This window comes from Leishmania donovani, chromosome 11, assembly GCF_000227135.1.
Source record: "Leishmania donovani BPK282A1 complete genome, chromosome 11".
NCBI lineage: Eukaryota > Euglenozoa > Kinetoplastea > Trypanosomatida > Trypanosomatidae > Leishmania > Leishmania donovani.
In genome coordinates, this window is record NC_018238.1 from 567,131 (window position 1) to 578,297 (window position 11,167).

At 58.0% G+C, this 11,167-nt stretch overlaps 4 protein-coding genes across 4 annotated transcripts; all 4 read left to right on the forward strand.

Annotated features, from left to right (window-relative positions):
- Nucleotides 1–958: 958 nt before the first annotated feature.
- Nucleotides 959–1,561, forward strand: LDBPK_111340 (hypothetical protein, conserved; the record flags this gene model as incomplete). The annotated part of the gene is made up of 1 exon (XM_003859059.1): nucleotides 959–1,561. One exon carries the CDS (start codon nucleotides 959–961, stop codon nucleotides 1,559–1,561), a length of 603 nt encoding a protein of 200 aa, XP_003859107.1.
- An 818-nt stretch (nucleotides 1,562–2,379) lies between these two features.
- On the forward strand, nucleotides 2,380–3,690 carry LDBPK_111350 (hypothetical protein, conserved; the record flags this gene model as incomplete). The annotated part of the gene is made up of 1 exon (XM_003859060.1): nucleotides 2,380–3,690. The coding sequence occupies one exon, from the start codon at nucleotides 2,380–2,382 to the stop codon at nucleotides 3,688–3,690; it is 1,311 nt and encodes a 436-aa protein (XP_003859108.1).
- Nucleotides 3,691–5,789: 2,099 nt separating this feature from the next.
- Nucleotides 5,790–7,646, forward strand: LDBPK_111360 (hypothetical protein, conserved; the record flags this gene model as incomplete). The annotated part of the gene is made up of 1 exon (XM_003859061.1): nucleotides 5,790–7,646. One exon carries the CDS (start codon nucleotides 5,790–5,792, stop codon nucleotides 7,644–7,646), a length of 1,857 nt encoding a protein of 618 aa, XP_003859109.1.
- Nucleotides 7,647–8,877: 1,231 nt separating this feature from the next.
- LDBPK_111370 (hypothetical protein, conserved) lies at nucleotides 8,878–10,038 on the forward strand (the record flags this gene model as incomplete). Its single annotated transcript, XM_003859062.1, has 1 exon — nucleotides 8,878–10,038. The coding sequence occupies one exon, from the start codon at nucleotides 8,878–8,880 to the stop codon at nucleotides 10,036–10,038; it is 1,161 nt and encodes a 386-aa protein (XP_003859110.1).
- Between the last annotated feature and the right edge of the window lie 1,129 nt (nucleotides 10,039–11,167).

An 11,167-nucleotide genomic window follows, 5' to 3' on the forward strand; every position in this document is an offset into this window, starting at 1 on the left:
ATGCCACAGTGACGTGTGGTCCCCGTTGTCAGGAAGAGAGGCACGGCGCGGCGGAAACAAAAAGTACAAGTTGGTGACAAGACAGCGGGAGCTCAGGCAGCCTGAGCTGTGCTGGGTAAAGCCAGACGAAGCGCTTGATGGGCGCCGAGCCCCGAAGCGATCGAAGCGTGACGAGTCGTGCACACAGCAAGTCGCATGGTTCGCCGTGGCGACACGTGCACTGGGCCTCCGTCGAGTGTGCAGTTCCCGCTCCCCTCGGTCTCCTTTTGGAAAAGTACGTTGATGGGTATCTCATTTTTGGGTTCCACTTGATGCCCCACTGCTCACGTCGTCGCTCTCCATGCTTCTATTCACTTCCACCTCTCCGCTTTCGTGTTTCGTTGTTGTTGTGGTTTCCCTTCACCGCGCAAACATCGCGTCACGATCGCCCGCTTTCATGGTGCATGCTCGATGGGGGGACACATGACGGACGCCCTTCAGCTATTGATTTCAGCGAGAGCACGAAGGTGCAGCGGCGACATTGGTGCAAACTAGGATAGAGCAAGAACACAATACGAACAGCTTGACGACACACTCTTCTCTGAGGCGCATCTGCAGTCGCTTGTACGCGCGTGTACCTACGCCTTTTCCTGTCTACCTCTACTCTGTTTCTATTTTTGATATCTGCCTTTACTTTCGCTCTTCGTTTCCTGTGCGTCTTTTTTTTTCAGTTCGCGTGTTGCTTTCCTTTCCTTTCCTTGTGTCGTCATTTATTTATTTGGCATCCTTTGTGTGCGCATAAACCGCTCCCACGCACCGTGAGCGTGCGCGTCCCTTTTTCGGTTTGCCGGCCGGCTTCTGCATGTATTTAACCTCACTCGCGACCACGCACGGCAAACAGAATAAACAGCCGCGTTTGTGCTCAAAAAACGTCGCCACACTGGAACGTGTCCTCTTTTCTCAAACGAGGCTCGAGTTTATGCGTAGGTCGGAGGATGGGAAGGTAGATGTAGCCGTGCGGCGCTGTCGGGCGTGGAGCGCGCCTGCGGCACCGCTTAGCCACATCTGCGGAAGCCACAATGGCTCCTCCGTGCGGGGTGCCGCGGGAGCCATTGCAGGCGACCACACACACTTTCCACTGCCGCCTACCATTTATCGCCTTTTCCCTACAAAGACAGTATTCGCTTCGTTGGACATTCCGTTTACCCCATCGCTGGGGGCCCCCTGCAATGGGGGGCGACAGGCACCATGCTCCCCACCGGCGGAGACGGAGACGCTCGAAGCTCTCAAGGCTGAGCTGCTGGCCGCAAAGCATCAGATAAGGCTGCTCAACACGGCAAGCGCACAATCTTTTCACAGCTACGCAGCACTGGAGGCCGAGAACGCAGAACTGAGGGATGCCAGCCGGCGCCTGCGCGAGGCCAATGACGAGCTGAAGGCGCGCCTCGCACAGCGCAACGATGAGGTGAATGAGCAGCTGCATCTCATCTGCGACTTGGAAAAGAAGCTCGAAGAGTTTAGCTGCTTCAACACGGCAGCACACTTATCGGCACGCAAATCTCTTAATGGAGGTTCGAAGTGACGTACGCGCGACGTGTGAGCACCTCGCACAGCTGCTGTGTGTATGCGTGTGTGCGGGCAGGGCTTCGTTGTCTAGGGTGTCTTCGGGTGAAAAGTAAGACGAATGTGATGGGACGGCAATCTTTCACCTCTCTGCACGCGTGTGGAAACTGCCTTTGGGTCAATGTCCGGGTTTTCTCTTTTGCGGCTGCATCCTGTATTACTTGCAGGATCGCCATCCGCTCCCTCTCTCTCGCCGCCTGTTTGTGTATGTGTGCGTGTGTGTGCGTATGTGTATGTGTATACGTCTGTGTGCGCGTGCATGCATGTGTGTGGTTCAGTGGCACAGAACAACAGAACAGAAATGTTGCCCACCACAAAGAATTGTGTGCTGTCACGGATGCAGAAACTCATTCTCCTCCCACGCCAGTTGAGTGTTGTTACAACAGCTGCACTGGAAATGCCACAGGGTGCACGCACTTGGAGACCTTTACGATCCACAAAGCTGACTCTTCAGAGAGGGTACTCATGCATCAACCGGTGTACTTCTTCGTGCTCTGTGCGCGTGATGATACCAAGAGAAGAGCTGTGGGGGCTTTCCACGTCCACTGGTTCACCTTTCCGCGTGCTTACCTTGCCTCCTGCTCTTACTTGTTGACACACGTGCACACAAACGTACATACACAGCTGCCGACGCAGTGCGCGCTCTGCTGGGCGAATTTGGAAGCCTCCCCTCTTTTTCACTGTGAGCTGCTGCCGTGCGGTTTAGCGCAGATGCGACGCGTTCCCAGATCGATCGCTGACACCTCGGCACAGGTTCGCTGCTTCGTGTTCGGAGCGATGTACGACAGTCGCTCATCGGGTGTGCACGACGTGGCACCACGAGATGAAGTCGACTTCATGTACGAGGGACCACACCAGGTACTCCCGGGTGCGCATCCGCTGCCGCTTTTCCACCCCAACAACTCTGTCACACGACCACCCGTATCCCCTTACCTGCCGTCTCCTCAGCGGCCACACCCGTACTTCACCCACGAACTGCCGGAGCTGCCACATTTTCAGACAACAAGGCCGATCGTCTACACCGTGGGCACAATGAAGCAACGCATCGTGGCGCCGGTGTTCGACCTCTCGAACAACGTCACGCACACTCGCGAGTTGGACCCGTTCATATTCGGCTTTTACCCGGAAACAGAGGAGATGGCCAAAAACCTGAGCTACTGGCTCGTGCGCTGCCAGAACTTTTCCAGCAAGTGGGACTACGAGAACCGCGAGATTTGGCGAAAGGCCAAGAAGAACTGGCCGAATACGGGCATGGGCATGGCACGCGTTGGCGACCGCAAGAACCACGCCCACCCATGGGGAGCGCAATCAAAGCCGGTGAAGCCGTGGAACATGCTCATGCCAACAATGGATGTTAAGACGTGGAGCAAGAGTAATCGCATGCTCGTCACGCTCAAGATGCTGCAGGGAAAACTGCAAATTGTGGAGCGTCTGACGCTGCCCGAGCCCACGCAGGAGGCGTACCTGCAGCTGTGCCGCACCATGGGCTGGGACGTGCGACACACGGGCGGTGGCGCACTATTCATGGATGGGGGCTCGCGGCTGACGCCGAGCAGCGAGTACGATCGCGCGTTCTTCTTTGGTAGCTTTTTCAATGGGCGCAACAAGCTGGTCCGTCCGACGCTGTTGTGCGACGAGCCCTACGACTACAACCGCACCTCTTCCAAGGCGCGCACCAAAGGCCCGAAGGGCCAGAAGAACCCCATCCCCATCAACCGATTTAACGCCTACGACGCTCTCACCCACGACACTCTCATCATTACGGAAGGCGCACTAATGCAACTTGAAGATGAGATGTACACGCACAAGTTGGCAATACTACCGCCGCACATCCGCGCGCAATTGCCGGAGCGTGGGTTTCTTGACAGCGAGGTCTTGGGTGACGTGCCGCCTGCACTGCAGACTGTCCAGATGGAGGCGGCGGCGCGCACGGAGGAGGCAGAGCGGGCAATGTACGCCCCATACTACGACAACCCATATCACCCATGGAAGGATGAGGGTGAGGCGTCGTACGCCGTGGACGCTGTCGAAGGGACGGTGCAGCGCTACATCAAGTCTCGCAAGACGTCGTGGATGATGCTCTCGTAGAATACCGCACATCACGGATGTACGTGACTGGGCCGGTGTTCGTTCTGCCGGCGCGTGGCCGCTGAAGGACTCGTACACGTTGTGTGCACGAACGCCGTTTTGCGACTCCAGCTGTGTCCGTCAAACACACACGCAAGCACACGCATCTCGCTGTGCTGACGAGTGGTGCATCTAAGGCGATGGCTGCTGGTGATTAGTGCTGTTGTGTTTTGTTTCAGTTACTGGGTTACATTTCCATACACACAAAGAAAGAGAAACACCGATCACAAAAAAAAACAAAAAAATCACTGAGTGCGACGTGGTAACGCCGCGTCATGATGACGCCGCAGATTTCTTCGTCTGCTCGCCTGCAGCGCCAGCACCCTCCTCGTGGGATTCACATGCGTGCGAACACCTGCTAGAAGCACGGACGAGAGAAGGGATGCCTCGGCCTCCGCGCGACTTGTACACAGTGTGCCTGTGTGAGCATGGACTCTTCGGCGCCAGTGCGGAACCATCTCCTTATCGAAAACAATGAGTGGGATCACTAGCCAGCGTGCGATGTGTGTGCTTCTGCTTCACCCTTCCTCATGGCGATGTGCGGGATGCCTGCGCATTTTCACTCTCCCAGCGAAAAACCGTGCAAAGCCAGCAGCTGATGCACTCACGGCGGGGGTGTGTGCCTCTCATGTCGCGTGTGGCTCCCTACTCTCTTTGCTTTTCTTCTGCTCTCGTTCTTCTCGTGATGAGTGCCAGAACACTGGTGCGCAAGGCGGAAGAAATGGAGGTGATGTGCATGGTCTACTCCGGTCTTATTGGGGCCATCATGTTATGCCTTCTCGGTTCGGCACTCTAGGTTTCCTCATCTACACGTAGTGTTACCAAGCACTGTGTGTGCGTGAGCCGGGAAATGCGGCCACTGCTAGTGCTCTTCTTCGACCTGCTCAAAAAAATAACTGCTGGACTTGTCTCGTCGTTGGCCAAGAACATGCTCACAGCGAAGCTAGCGTGGGCGTCGGACTGCATGACGGTCCGTCACAAGCCACTCGAGCGAATCGGCTGATATGGTGCCATCTCTGTCGTCGATGTCCTCGATCGAACCCCAGTGCTGGCAACGGTTTATGGGGTGGGGTTATCCTCAATGGAAGTTGTCAGATACTGGAGACGGCGACGTGCAAACCGTTCCTATGAAACGACACAATTGATGGCAACGTTGCGCACGGGACGCACATCAACGAGCACGACCCCAGGAGCGATCACCTGGGATATTGCGCCGCCTGTGAGGTCGGGGTCGGCTGGTACCCCCACACACAAGTACCTGGACATAGGGGTGTGTGCTTGACGAACTGCTGTCTATGCTGCTTGTCCTGTACAGCTTCCTTCTGATGAGCTATGTGTCGGCTCTGGTGGCGGGGATTGCCGTCTGATGTCGTTGTGAAGCATCGACTGTCTTTTGAAGCAGCATGCCGTGTTGTTGCTTGGGGGCATTGCCTTGTCCCATCATCTTCTTGCACCCATCGACTGGTTTAACAAGGGCACGGAGCGCGCGTGGGCCTGGCCGCCGGCGTCGCCTCTCTCCCCGCGTGCTGCTGCGGCAGCAGAACAACAGGGTAATACCAGAGAAAGTGCTGTGGAGCTCAAGCGTATCGACGTCGCTCTTGCTGACTCAAACGAGAAGCGAGGCATCGAACATGTGGGCGCCGGTCTGCCTTCCCGCCACCCCTCACAAGAAAAAGGCAAAAAGACGTAAGAGTTGCTTATTCTCTAGACGTTTTCATTGCCTGCTATGTCGCTTGTCCGCAAAGGGGCACGCGGCGTGAGCTGACGTGCGCACTGAGAGTCGACTCAAAGTCACACCAGCTCCTTGCCCTACTTGCAAGTGTAGGGTATATGCGCGACATGGGATCTGCCGTTGCCCAGAACTCCAGTCGTACTCGGTTCGCTTCGCTAGCACTCGCTCTGGACGGCGCGTTCTCGGCATCCGCATCGGGTGCGTCTCCCTATTGTTGCTGAAATGGCTCCCGTTCTGCCCTCCACCTTGTTCTCCCTTCCGTTTCTCTTGCTCTGTTTCCGTGGTTTGCATCGTCGAGCAGCGGGAGTGTCTTCTGCGACCTTCACCCATGAAAGCGTTGGGGCACGGCCCCATCACGCGCCTGGCGAACACGGCCGCCCCCGGTGGATCGGCAGCTCCAGGTGCAATCTACAACCGCGACGACTGGAACGCAGGCCGCGACATGAGTGCCGAGGAGCGACGATGCGGGATTCTCACACGCCTCTGCACCCTTGCCGCTACGGCTCCGCGCGAAGGGGCATCGCCGGCGTGCGGGCTGGCTCCGTTGGAAGCCGTGATCCGGGCCCAGTCCACGGATGCACACGTTGCAGAGGTCGACGCGAACGGCGGCGGCGCCTTTCTTGAGAACGCACCGAAAGGGCGTTGGCGCAAGATATCTCGTTCAAAGACGCTACTGGTGGAGGACACGGCAACACCATTTAGCAACCCAGAAAAGAGTTTCTCGCCGCGCGTGCAGAGCTACGGCGAGTACGTGCGGCGGATCGGGAAACTTCCGGAAGGGCGGCCGCTTCTTCGTTTCGCGATGTTTCGTGACGGGTACTCGCTGGACTCGGTGCGCCACCGACTCCGCTACGAAATTGGGGTCCCGCACGACGGAGTCTACCTTCACGAGCCACCAGGCGGCTCTTTCGCAGCCGTAACCCAATTTGGCGTTGCCATCGGAGTGACGCGCGAGCAGCTGCCTCACGCGTCGCGGCACTACAATGTTCATGCGCTTATCTTTGACGACCGCAGCTACCACGCTCTCGACGAGTTGCCCCGCCTCTCTGCCGCCCCACAGGCGTACGTGCACCGCATTCTTCTGCGCTGTGTCTGCGGAGACGAAGCAGCTGTCGCGCAGCGCCTACGACACCTCAGCTCGAACGGTTTTGTCAACTACTTTGGTTTGGAGAGCTTCGGGATCGGGAGTAACACCCTCTTCGACATGGCTGCCTTTGCCTCCCGCAGGGAACCCCATCGGTCGGTCGGCGCGTATCTTCAAACCCTCGCTGAGTGTAGCCCCCTGCACCATCAGCCCTACCTGTCCTACGCAAATGCGGAGGAGAGTACCGTTGCAGGGGCGGTGACGGAGTGGCTGCGCGTGTGCGAGCGTGCCAAGCTGCCGAAGGAGACACGCGAGGTGCTGCGAAAGCTCCACTGCTACCACCTTTCGCAACGTCACCCCAACGACGCGACGACCACATCCATGGAGGATGTATGGGAGGCGTGCCCCATCATGCATCGCACCGAGCAAAGCGCCGCCTCCTTTGTATGGAACGCCATGGCGTCGCAGCGGCTCCTGTCGTTTGGCAGTCGGCCAGTGAAGGGAGATTTGGTGAGCCGCATCGGCGACCGCGGTGCGATGGAGATTGCCGAGGTCGCCAGCGACGTGGATGCCTCACAGTACACCATCGATGACGTTGTGCTACCCATTCCATGTGGCCACACCCGTGCTGCGGAGCTGCGGTACCCGACGCACAGCGTTGATGAGGCGTTCTTCAAACAATTCGCAAGGAAGCACAGCCTCTCCTTTCTCTTTGACTCCGGCGTAGACTCGACCCCGAGGGCTCCGGCTACTCAGGGGTCCTACCGCCGTCTGGTGAGTCGACCACGCAACCTGCAGGCGGCGGTTTTGCGAGATCCTTCCTCTTGCGCAGCCCTCAAGAGCGATCTGTTTCTGTTGCAGGAGCATCAGCCGACTGAGGGTTGGTCGCTCGACTACGGGCGGCGCGTGCGTGAGCCGTCGAACTTCAATGTCTCGGAACGTTTTCGCGAGCGGATGAGCTGCATTCGGAAGCGGCGGACAGGTGAACACTCCGTAGCACTCGCTTTCGTTCTTCCCGCGGGATCGTCGCCGTGGGTAGCGCTGCGCGAGGCGTTTCACATGCACTACGGCACATTTCACGATTTGTACGGGGTGAGCTAAGCTTTGTTGCTGAGGCCAAGCGTCAGCACTCTGAGGCGCAGCGCTGTCTCTCACGCAAGAACTGGGGCTCCTCTCTGGGCACCGGGCACGTTACAACACTACTAACGCACCGTTACATGTGCTCCAGCTCCCTGCCACACTGTGCTTCTCCTTTCCTTTGGAGTCGCATGGCACCGTGGCGGTAGCAAACCAGCGCTAACCGACAGCGTCACAAAAAAAACAACGAGAGGGAGAAATTCGTGCTGACTATTTTCTTCCCGTCCACGGTCTTTTCCTTGACGTGCTTGCATGGATAGACACTGCAACTGCTGCAACTGGGCCTCCTCACTGCCTGCGCCACAAGACTCTTCCACCATTACCAGAGCGCCCACTGACGCGATGCGCGTCTCTCGCGGCCCGTGTCCGTGCCACGCCCTTCAGTCCCACACCAGAAAGCGCTTCTTCTGTCTTCCACCTGTGCACCGACCCTTTCTCCTCCCCTCAAACGCCCCCGGTCTCTCTTTCTGGCAATGACCCTTTCTGCCTTCTATGATGAGTCGCCTGGCTTGCTGCCTCGCAAGGCCGTCGACCACGTCAACGCAAACTTGAGGAGGCCATCACATGAGCTCTGGCGACGAGCATCGACGGCACTTTTGTGTCTCCCTCACGAATCTTCATGTTAATCTGGAGACCATCGGCGGCGTTACGTACCCGCACCACATCTTTGGTAGTAACATGGCGCTCCGAAGCGAAGAGGGCGAGCTGCTGCTGCCTGGCGCCAACGGAGAGGTCCATGTGAAGGAGGGCGGCCGCTACACCGTCGAGCATGTCCTACCGAAGTAGCGACTTGGGAAACGAAACAAATAGACGTTGCTGTGTTTACCCTCACCGGGGTTTTCGGGGTTTGCCTTTCTGTGTGTCTCTCTGCGCGGCCTTGTGCTTGCCCACGCCGCGGCTCGAGGTAATGGAGAGGGAGATAACATAGCACATGCCAGATATGTCGATGTCGTCGTCTTTGGTGCTGCACGGCGCCCACCGATGTGTTCATGCCAATCGTGTTCTTTATCTGCACTGGACACGCCTCAGACAGTCGCCGGCTTCTCTTGTAGCCTGAATCGTTTTGTGTGTTCCCTCCTCTACCTTCCTTGTGGCTCAGAATAATGGCAACAGCTCACCTGCCCAGCCTCGCGTCTTCTCTACGCGTAGAACACCTCCGCCTCGTCTCCCTACTTCTCTTCCCCAGCGCAGCTCAATGGTGCAGCCGGGGCAACATATTGTCTACGCCATTCACGAGTATGCGATTCCCGGCAGCGGCTTTTTGCGGCTAAAGGCGGGGGACGTCATGTACGTCGATGAGGCCGACGCAAGCGGTTGGTGGCTGGGCACAAACCTCCGCGGGCAAAAAGGCGTGTTCCCCTCCACATACACGCTCCCCTATGTCTTTCCCCCTCCCGCAGAGGACATTCTGCGAGATATGCGGCTGATTCTTCTGGGCCGCCGGTTTGGGGTGGATGTGGCTAGCGGAGCCCCCCTTCCACTGCTCGAGCGCTTTGAGGCACACGTCTGCGATGCCGATACGCCCCTGCCACCGCTTGCCCTTTTACGCAAGACCGTCGACGAGTGCCTCCTCGGCCGCGAAGCGGCGCGCGCGCGTGTGATGGAGCTGCTCTCACAGTTAATGGAGATCCGCGCATGCGAGCGTGAGGAGCGAGAAAGGGGCACGAACTGTTTCGCAGCCGAGCAGCAACAGGTGGTGGAGCGCCAAACCGCCCTGAGAGAAATGCGTGCAACACTGGATGCATCGTTGTATGCGCTCGCGGCGCGCAAGGCCGCGCTGCTCCAAGCGTGCATAGTGCCGACCTTCACGTGGTACGAGCGGCTCCACAGCTTGTCCGTGGCAGCGGCTTCATCGGCCAAGTCGCTTTCCTCTGATGGGGCATGGCGTTCCGCTCTCCGGGATGTGAAGGAGGTAGTGAAGCGTCAAGAGGAGGAGCTGACCCGCCTATCCACGAGCTGCGCGCAGCAGGAGGATGTCTTTGCGCGGGCTGCGTCGTTGCTGCAAGCGCGCATTGAGTGGCGGGACGGAAATGTCGCTCGCATGCTGGCTTACTGGGTGGCCAAGGCACGCGCCGCCAAAACCGCATACACGGCCACCAAGGTGGAGCGCGACGCTGCCGAATCAAGGAGGCAGCTGGAGGTCGCGCAGCTTCGCCATCGTCTGGAGGATGGTCGCGAGCGATTTCTGAAAACAAGAGAGCAGTACCGACAGCTTAAGCGACGCGCAGAAGAAATTGCCGTGGCGTTGCAGCGAAAAGACTTACTCGACTACCTGTCGCGGCAGATCGCGGGAGCTGACGTCGCCATTGCGACGCATCAAGAAAGGCAACGCCGTCATCCGGCCGCTTTCGCATAGAAAGACGGGATCTAGTGAAGACAGAAACTCGATTTCCTGCGGTCTATTACATCAGAGATGGCTCGGGGCTACTTAACCATACAGCAGCAGAGAAGACACAATGCGGGTTCACTTCTTCCCTCCTCTGAAGGACACCGCGACGAAACAATCGACAAGCCGAAGGTTGGCATACATGACGTGTGATTTGTGTTGCCTTCTTGCTCCTTGCACAGGCTGTCGCTTAGGCATCCGCTCGTTCTCTTTTATGTTCGAAAGTCAGTCCCTCGGTGTGCTCCCTCATTCTCACCCCATTTATCTGGCTTGCCCTCGTGCGTGATCATTCAAAACACGCTGCAACCCGTCTGCTGGGGGAACCTCATCGCACATTCGTGCACAAAAACCCAGACTCCAGGACGGGGGCTTGCCAAATGAACCCGCGGAGGTTCGACCACCCACCTCAAAATAAAAAGTCCCGTCATGTACGCCTATCACCGACGAGTTGCTGCCGTATAACATACCCGGCAGGAAGGAGTGGTGCCGTTCCCCTCTGCGCGGCGCCCACGGAGGCTGGCTGCAGTGTAAACACATGGAGGCAAGCACTACTTTAATCTTCTACAGTCACAACAACGGGAGCAGTGCCCCCTCCCCCCTGAAGACACCCTCCTTACCAAGACCGGAGCGCCGAAGGCCGTTTCTAACGTTTACCGCGAAGACATGGTACATGTTTGAATGATACGTGACAGCGACAGCGGCTGCGAGGTCGCCAATTCTGAGGCCAAGCAGCTGGTGGCAGGGCTCCGCTGACGAGAGGTCCTCTTGACGCGCGCTTTGCCCATCGTCCAGGACACTGGCGAAAACAGCTCCCAGCGCGGCCGTCGCCCGCGCTTGTGTGACCGCGGCAGCATTGCATCAATGCGATTTCCTTGCCCACGAACGAGCATGCAAGGCCACAGTTGTGACGAGAGCCATTTAGATGACCTTTTTATGCGCGATAGACATAGAAACCACGTCGACACGGGTTCCTCCGCGTCGCGCTTGCCACCGTTGCGTGCGCTACCGCCGAGAAGCTGTACAAGATGCGCGACGTTTGCCTTTCTCTCGAGTAGTCGGTTCCGTGGTGCCGTAATGCGGCAGGGACTCGACCCCGCCG